This window comes from Camponotus floridanus, unplaced genomic scaffold, assembly GCF_003227725.1.
Source record: "Camponotus floridanus strain SB8 unplaced genomic scaffold, Cflo_v7.5 scaffold100, whole genome shotgun sequence".
NCBI lineage: Eukaryota > Metazoa > Arthropoda > Insecta > Hymenoptera > Formicidae > Camponotus > Camponotus floridanus.
This window is the reverse complement of record NW_020229216.1, coordinates 83281-99627: the sequence shown is the minus strand read 5'-3', so window position 1 is coordinate 99627 and position 16347 is coordinate 83281. Positions and strand designations below refer to the sequence as shown.

Here is a 16347-nt window from a genome sequence, read left to right as displayed (position 1 = left end):
TTAACGTGAAATTATTAACAAAATTATTCTCGATATTATATTTATTATATCTGCATGCACAAAGTTTTAATTTACCTCGACGAATTATCAACTTTGTTGAGAAACAGAGTTGCTATTCGCGTTTCGTTATAAACAACCGAACGTCGCGATAATGTGAGATAACAATTTTGGGAGGATGTTTATATCTGTAGAACTGTAAAAAAGAGAGCGAGTGTGGAAGAGTTTGAAAAGTAATGTAACAGTGCACAGCCAGCCTTTCGATTGATGACTGAATGAAGACGATGACTGAAGTGAACGTAAGGCTATGGAAACGTCCGCAGATCCTCGAGGCAACAGGTGATTACGATCTGACATTTATTTCTCCTTCATAACGTCTCACACCATCAAGTAGAATAATAATAATTCGTCATCGATATTCTGGCTTGCCGGCAATTTTTACGAAAAATTTCCTTTTGCATATCCTGCCGTCATCATTTTTTTTTGTTTCATCCTTTCTTCACTCACCATCATCTGCAATATTTTCTTCTCGATAAAGCAAAAAACGATCCCTTCCGCTAGTCGCATACATTTCTCGGAACGTAGCTCTTCTTTCGAATGCTTCGCGTGATTTTTACGATAAAAATTGTCGCTCGCTATAAACTAGTTTCTCTCCTAGAAAAAGATAATGCGACAAATACCGGTGAATCGTAAAGCAATACGTTATCCATATGTTTTGCGATCGGTCCTTGTCGGATTATTTTTCTCGTGAAAAATGCAGTCCATCCCGTGTTACCAATTTTTCATTATATTTAACAGGCTTTGTAAGAGAACTCTTTGTTATGACAAGGTTTTATGATTTTACGTTTTCATCTCATCCTCGATCTTTCTCGTTCTCGGAAGAACAAGGAACGAGGAGAGTCTTTTCGCAACGAATTAATCCAGTTTTGCCGCTTCGCCGCAAAGATTTTATCTGACACGCAAGAATTACGCAAATTCGTGTTCCATGCTTTTTTGACGTTTGAGAACACATCATTTAACAAACTTACATGCCGCGGCCGGTTAACAATTTTCTTAGATATCACCGGCAGGAGAAATGAGATTTCAGGCATACTTTTCGCGCGCACTCGCTACCTTCATTCAGAAACGAGCCATGGAGTCGAACTGTCAACGAATTTTGAGGAATGCGTGTGTTTTGTACGCGTCTGAGAGAAAGAAAAAAAAAATAAAGAGAGAAGGATCACATACACATACACACTGTATGGAAGTTGTACCTCCTTGTTCACATCACGTCCTGGAGTACAGTAAGACAGACCACCCACCACCCTTCGAAACACCAAAGTTGTAAATTGGAATGTTAGTACTCTAGAGTTAGTTCGACCCTCGAAGATCAACGCCAGACACTAATCCTGTACGATTCTGTTCAACAGCCTGGGTGAATTATATGTGATGGTTGATGTCCGTGAACGTACCTCTTGGATGGAGACGAACGAACAAATGTTGGCAAGTTGATGATGCAAGTGGAAAGAGCGAAAGAGAGAAAGAGAGGAAGGTGAAAGGAGATGAGAGAGTAAAAGGAGGGAGAGAGAGAGCGAGAGAGAAGAGTATATTTTTACAGGAGAATTATATAGAAAAAAATTTGATGGGATATATATGATGGTGATGATGATGAGATGATGATGATAATGATGATGATGATGATGATGATGATGATGATGATGCACTGCGCCGAGAGAAGTTGCTATAGAGACAAGTGTGGAGCGAGTGCCTTTTTGAAAGCGTGGGGCGATTCTTTCGTAAGCGTGACCGCGAAAAAAAAATTAAAACACATAAATGAATGCCGGGCGATGTCCGCTGGACAGTTTAATGTCTTATCGCGGTTTTGCTTTCAGATTGCGAGAGCGTGCGTCGCGATCGACAGTGGTTGATCCGCGATTAATCCGTGCTTGCTCTCGCGGAAAAAGAGATAAATCCTGAGGCGACGCGGACGCGGTTATATTTGGAAAACAGGGTCTCTACGGGTCCGGAAATGTTAATCGATGACAAGCGACGAGGGGTGTGATGCGATCGAAGTAATTATTAGCATATTATCATACAGTTTAATTTTTTCAGGAAGCCTTATCCTCACGAAAATTAACTTTACGTTGGATTAAAGTACTTAACTGTCACAGATTTGTATTTAACTTGATTTATTAGCAGCAATTTTCATTGAAGCTGTAGCTTTGTTAAAAAGACGAAAAAAAGAAAGTATATTATGTGTAATGATTCTCTATTTATTGTCACTTAATTTATATGTAAATTATATCTGTAATAAAAAAATATGCCTGTGTTATATTATTAAATAGAAATTTATAATAATCCAGAAAAGTCCCTTAGAAATTAACACGTAAATACTTTTCATTCGTGTCTTTTCAATAACAAAATTTATTTACTTGTTTCAGATTCGGTATGCGTCGCACATGTACCCTATCGGGCATCGTATGTGAGGGCTTTGAGCAGAATGCGGAGTGCGTAAGGGACATTAAAACAATCGCAAGAAAATCGGCTACTAAATAAAAATTGCATATTACAAATATTATATCGGAAACGCGTTTTCATTCGCATATGTTTTATATCTTGTTTTATATATATAAGAAAAAGAGAGAGATATTATATATAAAAAAAAAAATATATATATATATATATCGATAGTATTTAATAAATATTTCTATCGTAATATTTGATGTCACGTGTTATTGCCGACAAGTATCTAGCCTTATTTTAAATGAAAATTTAGAAAATATCTTCAAGAGTAAACCACGATCAAGTTTTGTGTCAACAAATACATGGATGAATTTAATTCGCTCGGTCCCAAGGAGTTTATTTTCTACGCTAGATGTAAGACGTTGGCAAAATAATGCAATCGAATTTGCCTCCTGCTCCGCAGGAGCATTTTGCATTCGCGAAGTATCGTCGATAAGACAGGTTACTTCCTCGAGGTGGTTTGTATCGGCAAAACTTCAGTTACTCAGTATCGGTAATATTGTAAACTATTTTATCGACAGTGACAATGGTTCAGGGTTTCGTGAAACGAATGTAAGAGCGCCACAGTCGCACGCATCTCCCCGTGACACATCTTTCCGTCCCTCTCCCACGGGTTTTCACGGGCCAAGGTGCATCTGTGATGGTGCGTGGTCTGACCGTGAGTCGTGTGTGCGCCAAATCCATCGATTAACGGGAACACAAAATAAGATGCAACGTCGTCTCGCCGTTCGCCGCGCGTCTGGCCGTGTCGAGGAGCTGACGATACCGAGTGTTGTCGCGAGCAGGATCGTCGGACGTTAAGGGACGTTATGGGAAGATGGTGAGACAGCTCGGTCTCCTCGGCCACTGGCAACATGGGTTCGCAAACACTGGAGATCCTGAGACAAGGCGTCTGGGCGAGCCTGACGGGCGGCTGGTTTTACGATCCTCATCTCGATGTTTTCTCCAACACCTTCCACCTGTACATCTGGCTGTTCCTGCTCTGCCTGCCGTTCACTATCTACTTGGTAAAAAGAGAGGAGGCATCCTCCTGAATGTTTCTACAGCTGTTTATTTTGAAAGTTGTACAAGTCTTCAACTTTCTCGTAGGATGAATTTTTTAAAATTAAATCGCGCGAGGATTTATTTTCAGAAGACTTGAAAATTCGTCGCAGTTTGACTTATGCTACTTTTGAAAGAAACACAGTTATAATGTTTATGATATAAATATCAAAATTTTTTCAAAATGTATTTATACAGACTTTGTGTCACTGTATAATGAGAAGTGTTATTTTTGCTTTTATGATATTTGCCATGTGTGACAAGTATGTTAAAGATAGTATTTTGTGTGTTTTAGTATTTTCCTCCTACGTTATATGTTTGGTTGGCGTATTGCTCGTCGTTTGTCGCCGTTTTTGGAACAATAAAGTGTATGAATCATGCTCTACACTGTGTATATGATACAACAGAGTGTTTGGAAGAATCAAATCAAACCATCAGTCAGCAAAAATCTGAGAGCGAGAAGAAACGAGCAGGTCATAATAAATCCAGAGAACAGTCACAAGATCAGATGGGTCATGGCATAGAACTGCAAGTTTTGAATGGTATAATTCAATTATTGTATAATTCAAAGATTGATTAAATTAACAATATCACATACATATTGAATTTCTCATATGAAAAAAATAGTAGCATATATGTAAACATTGGGTTTTTGAGAGAAACAACAAAGTTAATAATTTTTGTATTATAATAGCTGAGTTAAAGCATTCTTTTCGTTTAGAAAGATTTGAATCATCTATGTTTTTTTTATCTAATATGATTGAATTCAATAATAAAATACATAATGTATTACATGAGAGTGTAACTTATTCTATTTAGTATTAATTATAATTTTTTAATGTATTTTAATTTTTTTATTTCCTATTTTTTATACTTTTTTATTTGCTGTCGAAAATAGAAATTGCATGTATAATATATTTTTCACATATTTGTCAATCTGTCTTCAGGTAAAACAGATACACCACCTGTAGAATGTTCATCACGTAATTCATTCATAGAACCAAATATACAGAATGCTGATGCAGACAGTATAACATCGGAATATAATCGGGATAAACCTAGTTCGACCATAGATTTAAAGGTAGAAATACATAGAAAAAACAGTTCGGAAAGTTCGGAAGAGGCGCAGCAACTTAATAAACCAATGGTGACTAGCATTAATGTGCATGAAGCTGAACTAGTTTCCGCACAATATCATGAGCCACGTTTTAAGAATATTATAAATGGTAATTGAGTGTTTAATTACCTCTAATATGCATGTGAGCAGATGAAAGAGATAATTATAAATGATTGTAATATTTATTTATTTGTAGAATGGAAATTGTTACGACAAAAGTGTGTAGTAATAGCGGAGGAGGATCGACCAGGACCGCGTAAGTTATGTCGACATGCGCCTGAGGATTCCAGAAATCGACATCCTAAGCAAAGCAGCCTCGGAAAAACTGGATCGGAGAGCCAAATAAAACAAACCAGCTCGTTGGAATTGGAACATCCTGGTGATGATTATCCATATTGGAAATCTAATCAAAGCGTTCGCAGACTCAATTCCAATTCTATACCAATGGAACCACATCTGATGAATGACCATCCACAGAGTTTAGAAATCATATCGAAAAAAGGAGATACAGACAACAATAAGATCTCGTCTCATCCGCAATCGTTAGAGGTAAAAATTTGCGACATATCTCTACAGATTTTATTAATATTTTGAATATAAACGTAAATAATCTTTGAAAACTTTATAATGCTTACTTTCTTAATAAGATAAAAAAAATTCCATTTCTAATTTTAAGGTCATTAACAAAAAACCGCATCAACAACTGATACATCCACAAAGTCTTGAAACAATTGGTGCTACTAGTAAAAATATAAATAATACTGATGACAACAATTTGCCTCTTCATCCCCAAAGTCTTGAGACGATCAATTCCAAGAAGGTATATAAACAAATTATTTTAAAGTATCTTTTTGCAAATATTTTATTTCAAGAGATATATATTTAAACAAACAAAAATGAATGTTACAGGTTTTACCGCAAAATACATTGAAGAGAAATCAACTACAACTCTTACCATATCATAGTTATGGATCTGAAATAGTACATCCAATAGCTGAACAGAGCGATGAACAATTTGCCAATGAAAGTTCGGGAGGATTTAGTCTGCGAGATTCTTATAGTCCATTACTTACGCGAAAAAACATAACCGATACGAACGCTACATCTAATAGAGACAGAAGTCTCAGTGCTGGCAGATTCGAAGATAGATTCTCGAGGTATTCTCGAATGATATCATCAAAAAATATTCTATATTTTAATTAAATGTACATTTAAAAAAGCGAACTTGTATATATTAATATTATCTTTTATATTATTCTAGGTTTAACGATGACAATGGAATAGACAACAACTCAGCAAATTCTCGAGATGCTTTACTCGATGAATCAAAATCCGGCGTGAAAAGAAGATACAGTAATGCTAGCCAAAGTAGCCATGAATTTTCAGATGGTGAAAAAAATAAAGAGAAACGGCTGGATAAATCCAAGAACGCGGAAGATCCTCTCAATTCAGGAAGCGTAGTCGGAATAGATTGGTTGTTCGAGAGTGGAGATTATCCAGTGGAACCATGGACGAGTAAGAGTAAGTTTAATATAAACAAAAACGTGTTTTTTTAGGTAAAGAAAAAAGTTCTAGTCCAATTATTTTTTGCTCTATGCAAGCTTTATACGTTTTTCTAATTCGTGCTGCCAGTATTTTGGACTTTCACTCGCTCTGATGATACGGATACGTCAGAAAGCCTACAGACGGCTAGTACAGATTGTAAGTTGGACGTATTATAAAGTTAGGATGTCGCTGGGAAGATTATTAAGTTTAAAAATTCACGACATTCGCGAGAAACTGATGAGCATATTATATATTTGGTATTTCGCGAATAATTCTTAATTCACAATAAGATTGAATATGATGTTCGTGATAGCATAAAATTTAAAAGCAAGCTTTTAACGCTGATCATAAACTATAAAATCAACAAAAATTAAATAAGTTTGTATGCTGATTTGCGTGTAGATCTTCACACTAAAGAGCCCGATTTCGGGATCGTCCAGTACAACGACTCTCAGCATCGAGAATGAGGTGAAGCGAAAATTGCTACCGCAACTAGAAGTGGATAATGCCGTCAAGCGTCATCAAGGAGCTATCCCCAAGCAAAGCCGTCCAAAACCTGCCGCGTCGGACGCTACAGACGACAATATCGTGTCGAGCGTCGAGCATCCGGGAGAAAATCTCAAACGTTATCTCGAAGTAAGACGGGAGAAGGCTAGAAGGCGAGGTGGCAAATTCGAGCAAACTAGCGGTTCGAATAATGAACTGAGCACGCTGTTACCAAATCCAGCACCACCGTTGTTAGCCGCGTTACTAAACAATTCCGGCCGGGATTTGCCCGGCCAATCGAGCGCCGCATCATCTGATCTACGATTAAGTCGTAGCTCCGAAAATCGAAATTCTCGGAGCAGATATGGACGATTAAAACATCCTCGTGCTCATCGTGGACCTCGCAGCATCGCCAATCGCGACGATAACGTTGTACCGTTGACCGCGTTATTTGGTTTAATCTCGAGCGGTGAGTATCACTTGGCCACTAATCAAAATGATACTTCGGAAGGAGCTGTGCATTACTTTCGCGACGATAATGGTCGCTGGCTAGCTTACACATTTGACGAAAAGGGCTCGGACGTGACTGCCGCGACGGCGATGACACAAATGCCCGCCAATCCGCATAATGAAAAATTGTTAAATACTCTACTGCGACAACAACTCAATCAGAATATACACTACGACGCTACGAACTGGGAACTCGCTGATTCGCTTAGCAATAGTTATAGCAGCCTATCGCTCAACTCTGCCGGATTGACGGTGATAATTGACACACCACCCGTACTATCAAGTCCAGCCAGCAATCAGACCAAGACACAGAGCTCACCGCCCTCGAATCTGATTTCCTCAAATACTGGCAGCTCGAATCAATACACGCTCGGCGAAAATTCGGAGCGCGAACACTTTCATCATACGCTAATCGCGCGCTCGGACTCGATGGCCGACAGAAATCGAAGGTTGAATTTGCAGAATTTGCTGAGCAACATGAACCAGTATCAATCGGATCCTAATAACCGTATGCCCGTACTAACATTGCCACATCGGGAACCCGACATAGACACAAGTTTGTCATGGAATCGTTTCGTCGACGGCTTGGACGGCTCTGACGGCTCCAAACCCAAGCAAACCAGACATTACTATAAGTGGAAAATTGGCAGGCTGCCGCATATCAAAGTGCGCTTCGATCGTCTCGCCCTGTTAGCTCTGCTCGATCGCAATTTGACTGTGTTCGAGACCATCGTATCCACATTCCTGGCAGGTGCGGTCGCAGGACTGGGCCTTTTATTGCTTCAACAAGGTTTTTATCGGGACATATTTGCATTTATATTTTGCTTTGTGACGGCTGGCTGCCAGTACTCGCTACTCAAATCGGTCCAGCCTGATGCCGCATCGCCCACGCACGGCTTCAATCGTATTATAGTGTTCTCCAGGCCTGCTTACTACATCTTGTGCTCGAGTTTGATTCTGATCTTCAACGAGATACTGAGGAACTTTAAATCGTCTGACTTTCGCGTGTACGGACTACGTGTCGCCGATTACGATCTTATACTGCAAGTGCGAAACATTCTGCTAATATTTCTGCTGTGCTTTCCAATTGTGTTCTCCTTAGGATTATTTCCACAGATCAATACGTTCCTCATGTACGTCTGCGAACATTTGGACATTCATTTATTCGGTGGCAATGCGACCACTAGTCTGGTGTCGTCGTTGTATTGTTTATGCCGCAGCTTAATCGCCGTCCTTATCCTTTATGGATTTGCCTATGGTGCCCTCCTCGAACCCAAATCCTCACAACATATTTTATTCTCCATATTCGTCGGTCTGCTCGTCGCGATATCTTATCATCTGAGCCGATCGTCCTCCGATCCAACCGTGATATGGGATATCCTCAAGGCGAATCTGTGGCCGTTGGAGATAGGAGACAGATACGCAGAGGAGAAGGAAGCGAAGATTATCGAGAATACATCATCGCAACGCGACAACGTGGCTGCAAGCTACAAGGAGGCCAAAAGTAAGATGTCTGGTAGGAAGAAAGATGTGAAGATCAAAGTGGGCGAACAAATGTCGGACACCGAACTAGTAGATCCGTTACCAGAAAAACTCCGTTCGACCGTAAACTCCAGACTGAAGAACGACGTAATCGTATGCGCGGTAATCGGCACTCTGTCTTTCGGTATTCATCGTACGACGGTATTTACTGCCCTACAACCAGAACTTAATCCAGTATTATGTAGCATCGTCAGCTGCCTAGGCTTTCTTCTGCATTACATCGTGCCGCAATTGCGCAAACAGCTGCCATGGCTGTGTCTGTCGAGACCAGTATTGCGCAGCCACGAACACGCGCAATTCGAAGTGCGGGAGCCAGTGAGAATTATGTGGTTCGAAAAAGCATACGTATGCCTGTGCTTTCTCGAACGGAACATTCTTTATCCGGTCGTCTTCCTGGGCGCGCTCACCGACTGTTCATCGAAGATTGCAGACAAGTTTGGCGAGAGTGTGGGTGCGCTCATTGTCGTCATGTGCGGTCTCAAGTCCCTCAGATCGGCGTACTCGGACCCGTCCACTCGCTACCTCGTCCTAGTCTTCGCGGTGCTATTCTTCCAGCTAGACTTTAGTAATTTGAGCGAAACCTTCCTGATGGACTATTTTGTTACGGGGATCGCGTTCGCCAAGATCTACGAACTGCTGCTCAAGATACGCTTCGTCGTCACGTACATCGCGCCCTGGCAAATCACCTGGGGCAGTGCATTCCACGCGTTCGCCCAGCCCTTCTCCGTGCCGCATTCGGCGATGCTCTTCCTCCAGGCCGGCATCTCAGCGATGCTCAGCACGCCTCTGAATCCATTGCTAGGCAGCGCGATCTTTATATCATCGTACGTGCGACCCGTCAAGTTCTGGGAGAGAGACTACAAGACCAGGAGAGTGGATCATTCGAACACGCGAATGTCCTCGCATTTGGAGCGCAATCTGGGCGCCGATGATAACAACCTGAACTCGATATTTTATGAACAACTTACGCGCTCTCTCCAGCACAGTCTTTGCGGCGACCTCGCGCTCGGTCGATGGGGAAATGTGGAACAAGGAGACTGCTTTCTGCTCGCTTCAGATTATTTGAACTGCTTGGTGCACATAGTTCAATTGGGTAATGGATTGGTGACATTTCAGCTTAGGGGTCTCGAGTTCCGAGGAACATATTGCCAGCAAAGAGAGGTACATTTAAAATTATACAATACTATTGTTTTTTTTTAATTAAAATTATAACAATGATATGACTTTTGTACGTATTTATTTTTAGGTAGAAGCGATCTCGGAGGGTATCGAAGACAACGACAACTGCTGCTGCTGCGAAATGGGTCACCTATCAAACGTACTTAGCGTGAATGCCGCTTTCAGTCAACGTTGGCTTGCTTGGGAAGTTGCGAGCGCCAAATATGTGCTCGAGGGATACTCGATCTCCGACAATTCGGCGGGGTCTATGCTACAAGTGTTCGAGTTTCGCAAAGTGTTGGTTACTTACTACGTTAAGAGTATCGTCTTCTACGCCGTGAAGTCATCCAAGTTGAAACAATGGCTGGAAAATCCAGATATTGTCGATGCGCTCAAACCAACACTCGATAAGAACTTTGTTGATCTCGATCCTGTTTTTAACGTGAATATCGATGAAGATTTTGACTTCCGAGCAAGCGGTATCACGCGGAACAGCTTCTGCAATGTTTATCTCGACTGGATACAATATTGCGCTGGTAAACAAGATAAGGTGATACATTAGTAATACTTACATTATTTCGTCATTTTAATACTAAAATAACAACTTAGACAATTTTGACGTTATCTGCATATATTAACGCATTAAATCAGTCGAAAAAAAACACCATTACACTTTTCGATATTGTAAATAGATAAGTAAAAAATTTATAAATTCTATAATAGCAGTCTGAAACTATGAGTTATATATATTTATTTCATATTTAACTGAATGAGAAAAAATTTATATAAAAAAATCATTTAAAATACTTAATTTGTAAAAAATAATAATTTTCATAATATTAAGGTGACGATCTTAGTATTAAGGGAATGATCTATTTATATAAAATTTATAATTTTCTTTTTAAAATATATTTCATATCGTTATTATACTTTCCAGTCACTGGATAGAACACGTGATTCATATCTTGTGTCTCTGTGCCTCTCATTGAGTCTGTTGGGAAGACGCGTTTTAGGCGCTGCATCTCACAACACATTATCGGGTGTTGAGTTTTTTCTCTACGGGTTACACGCGTTATTTAAAGGTATGTATACTTTAATAACTATTATATATAATATATTTTCACTTTAAAATGTACTATAATATGTTATACTTTATTTCTTTAATGTATATTGATATATCGTGTTTTTTTAAATATTACACACATATATATATATATATATATATTTATTCTGTATATAGTATAAATATCTATATTTTTTTGATGACAGGAGATTTTCGGATAACATCAGTTCGCGACGAATGGGTATTACACGATGTCGATTTATTGCGCAGCGTGGTCGCTAAGGGAATAAGGATGGCCTTGAAACTACATCAAGATCACTTTATGAGCCCGGAACAATACATCGAATCATCAGCGCTCTTCGAAGCTATTGACAATCATGATCAAAATCTTGTTATTAGTCACGAGGCAGATCCGCTTTGGAGGAACGCAGTCTTAAGTGGCGCGCCCAGCCTTCTGGCACTCAGGTTTGCATTATGATTCAACTGCTAAAGTATATAAAGTGCTCTAGTGTAATTAATGTAAATATTCGAAACTTTTAGACATGTACTAGATGACGGTATAGATGAATACAAAGTGATAATGCTTAACAAACGTTACCTGAGCTTCCGAGTAATCAAAATGAATCGCGAATGCGTCCGCGGACTTTGGGCTGGCCAACAGCAAGAATTGGTATATCTGAGAAATAGAAATCCAGAGCGCGGCTCTATACAAAACGCCAAGCAAGCACTGAGAAATATAATCAATAGTTCCTGCGACCAACCGATTGGATATCCGATTTATGTCTCCCCGTTGACAACCAGCTATGCCGAGACCAACGAACAATTATGCTCGATAATTGGAGGGCCATTGACTTTTGGTACCATAAAAAGCACCGTGTTGAAATTGTGGAGAAGGTATGCGCTCTCAAATAATATCTCAAATAAAGATAATTTTTCATCTCTGATTGATTTACATCTCAATTCATTTAATTATTAATTTAGACTAAAATCTGATAATTCAATGTGTATTTTTAGAATAAGAAGGAGATGTGGTCAAGGTTGTTCTTCGGGTGGTACTGGTTCTCAAGACGATGGAGGTTTCGGGAATGACGGAGTATATGCGATGACTACTTACAACATACACTCTGGTATTTATAGATTAATCGAATCGCACAAAGTTTAATTAATTTTTTGATGTTATTAATTATCTCATTGAACTTAATATAAAAGAAAAATTTAAATTAATGTTTAAAATTAGAATTAAGATAGACAATTAAAATAGACTATAATTTCTATCAATTTTCTAAGACGTCTTTCTTGATTTTTTTTATTATAATATAAATTTTTAGTTTTTTAACAATTTTCAATATTGATACAATGGATATATGCCTTCGTACTTATACATGTTTTACGAATATAGGCTATGCTCAATCGGGTCATAATACTTCTGGTTCGCAATCGATGGAATCTGGCTGTCAGATCGGCGGCTCGACCGGTCGAGGATCTCTCGGTCGTGCGAATACGGGTTCTCTTGGTGGTAACAGAGGCTCGCTCGCCTCCGTTGGGAAACCAACCAGTTCGACGCTCGCCAGTCTGGCCGGATTGCTTAGTAATAGCGATATCAAAACAGAAACAAAGAGCGAGACAAGCTTCTCTAGCAAGCTTGAAAAAGAGGAAGTTTTTCAAAGAGTACGAGTAAGTTTTATAACAGTATTCATATCCGCAAGATGAATCCATTTCATATCATTTCTTCCAATGAATGCAATGTAGAATTTCTAAAAATTTTATCTATTCTATTAACTCTGCTTATAAAAATAAATTAATTTCTAACATGTTAAATTACGTTTGAATTTTATTAAAATTTAAATGTTTTTTATTATTATTCACGAACAGATTATGGATCCTAATCAAGTATACGACGCGATCAATTTGGGTCGGCGTATAGATGTGATTTGGCCGGACGAGAGGATGCGACAACAAGGTGGTCGTTCCGGCTGGCAACATTGGGTACCCGAAAGAGGTATGGAGGGTTGCGTAGTTCATCGTTGGTCGCCGAATCATCGCGATCCTAATCGACGATCGCATGTCGATAAGGTCATTCTACTCGTGAAGATCGAAGATAAATACGTGCCGATAGCTGAACAAGGCGTACGAGATTTAGGAGCAGAGGTTTAGTAAAATATTTTCGAAATTAGTGCAATAACATGCGATCATTGTGGTTTTTGTACTCATTAGCACGATCGCTCTTAGATATGCAGATGCGCGATAGCGCATGCATATTTAACAACTAGAAATCTTCACATAAGAATCTCTAAACGCTATTAAATTCCAACGATGGCAGCATTTGGCATTATATAGAGTTTATTAGTGTTTCTTCGTTTCATAAGAAAACAATTAGTTGTTGATTTTTCTCGTGTATTTAATGTAATTTAATCCAAGAATTTTTAATGAAAATGTTTTTGTAAATCGTAATCGGAGAACATCACAAATTATTAACATTAATATAAACTGGAAACCTAAGAGAAATAGTCGCATGTATATAGTATAAATTATTTTTTATTGTGTAATTACTTTTATGAAAACATACTTTTCTTCGAAAACGTATAGCCAAGACTCTTACTTGAGGGTTTCTAGTATCAACGACGAAAGTGTAAAATAATGCGAACAAATGTATCATATTGACGATGTTGAATACTAGTTTCGTACTTCCACAAAGTCAATACTCGCCATTAGGACATAAATTGAAGAATTCAACGATTTACTTAATATATTATATAAAACGTTTAACTTATCTCCATTGACAAGTTTCATTATAACATTGCAATATCTAGCTCTTTTTTTTCAAAATATTAAGAAATTTATATATAAATTATATAATTTTTATAATTTATATATATTTTAAAAATTTATATATAAATTATATTATTTTATTATATATTTTATTATATATTAATTATATTATATAAATTATATAATTTTTATAATTTACATATTTTAAAAATTTATATAATTTATATAATTTTTTATTTGCATAGATAAGATTGCTTATAAAATTTTCTTGGTACTTTAGTTTTACTTGTTTCCCAAATTTTTTTCATTAGTTTTTTTTTGTTAATTTTACAACTTTCATCAGATATGATCGATAAAATTTCTTGTCAGATTTATATGAGACAGATTTATAATTCTTTCATCATCATTGTTAAGGTTTTCCTTTTCAAATTATAAGAAACACTGATGTATTAAAAGAATCGAAAATTGTAAAGTCCTGTATAGAGACAAAGAAATGAAAAGAGAGAAATACAAGAATATTTTATCACCTTGTAAGTATCGCAAATATGACATATGTATATTGTTACTTCTCGCGAATCACAAAAAACAGAGCTAATCGCCAAGTTATTTAATACAAAACGAAATTGTATCATGTTGTACTATATATTGTATATTATATGATGATATATTAGTTTATGTTCTCTCACACTGAACGGAGCAGACGTTACTTGTTGCCCAATGTATATCTAGATTACTTAATTATCGGTTAAGAGAAAAGGTAGCGTTTAAACACGTTCCTCTTCCACTAATCTATAATATAAATGCGGTATATATTTTTAGCGGTTGATATGGGAAAAAAGGACATGAATCGCCCTAAATAGTGAAATAGTACTATTTATGAATATACATAATGATGTATCAAATAAGAACAAGAGAAAAGGGAATCTCTTAAATACACTGTTGCTATATCGTACACAGCGGATTACATATAACAAATGGTAAAATCGATAGACTATTTGTACATAAAATATCATTCGTGTTTTTCTACGAGAGATTTTGTTATACGATTTCCCTTTTTTAAAGTAGATAATGTAGATAAGTTGTAAATATCTTACATTGCGCATACCATCGCAGACCTCGAAGCGTCCAGAATATTATTCTACTCGAGCGTGTGTTATTTCACGGGGCCACACACGACAGGACATATCCGCATGCACTGAAATAGCGGTTATTAAATCCCTCGTTTCATTTTCACATGTTCATGTACAAAAGCTCGTTCAAAGTCACATGACATTACTTAATTGTATAGTAAAGTTGGTAAAGTTGTTAATCTCGCGACATTCTCAGTGCATTTACATTTTAGAGACATATCTTGTTAGATTGAACAAAGATATTCACATGTAAATGCATTGGCATAATGCTCCATCGGGCAATGAAACGTCTACGCTGTTACTCTCGAAAGTTAACAAATTTGTTTTTTTTTTTCACTTTGTATATATAATGTTTGTAAATTAATTAATTTGGCTTTACTTATTTCACATTATACATGTTATAAACGAATTCGAAACATATATACATATATGTATATATATATATATATATATATATATATATGTATATGTTATATATGTATGTATGTATTAGTTATTTAAATACTAAGGAATGGTTGCTTGCAAAAATTCTGTAAATCCATATATATATATATATATATATATATATATATATATATATATATATATATATATAGCTCGCTCGTTCGACGCCGTGTAGGAAAAAAATATATATTTCACAGATAGAGAAAAAAAAAATAATTTTTTGCAAGTGACCAAAGAATCACAGCATTGCCTTATCATGGTGTCTTAACAAACACCTGACTGATGATGAAAAAGATTATTATAGCTAGTCTTTTAATTGTTGGTATAACACACATTTATGTATCGCTTGCTGCCGAAGGACGCGGGAGAGAGAAGTTATATGGAGTGTAATAATCTTTATTATATCTCTGGCCTACTATATCTTTAATGGACAGTACTTTCATACACTGATTGTACACACAAATCATACAATCAAGAATAAACGAAAAAATAAAATCTGATTAGATGATTTATCTCGGTTGCACTGCCACAGAAGGTACACATTGCGATTTACATCCAGTAATCGCTGTTAAAGTAATTATTCTCTTAATCTTTATTAACTGGCCGAAATTAATATTAATAATTTATATGTACACACACGCGCATACACACACACACATTTTTGTATAATTTAAATTACTTATAAATTACATACTGATATTTTTTTGTTTTTATAGAATTAATCTATAAGAAAAAAAATATATAAATATGTGTATATACATGTAAAACAGATTTCAAAAATATTTGACAAATATTTATCTTTATGACAACGCAATTCAAATCACATTGCAAATTTATTATCATCGCACACAATTTGTTGTCAAATTGATTCATAAAGTGATTTTTTTAATGCCATATACATATAAATATTAAGTGAAGACACGAATAGCTATTTTAAGATTTGAAAAAGGTGTCTAAAAAGATGTATATCACAAGTGCTTGGACAAGTTTACAAGTTCTACAATAGCTAATACTCTTTCTATAATACTCTTTCTATTATAATT

At 36.9% G+C, this 16347-nt stretch overlaps 1 protein-coding gene across 1 annotated transcript; it reads left to right on the top strand.

Annotated features, from left to right (window-relative positions):
• The first annotated feature begins 2677 nt into the window (after positions 1–2677).
• LOC105257958 (pecanex-like protein 1) lies at positions 2678–13775 on the top strand. The gene is given in 16 exon segments (XM_011268927.3): positions 2678–3506; positions 3836–4082; positions 4488–4766; positions 4854–5206; positions 5334–5477; positions 5567–5814; positions 5919–6178; positions 6605–6627; positions 6629–9901; positions 9987–10448; positions 10836–10980; positions 11168–11426; positions 11502–11855; positions 11976–12088; positions 12361–12635; positions 12834–13775. Coding segments are annotated over 16 exon segments (6870 nt in total). The 5' UTR covers positions 2678–3353; the 3' UTR covers positions 13116–13775.
• The last annotated feature ends 2572 nt before the right edge of the window (positions 13776–16347 follow it).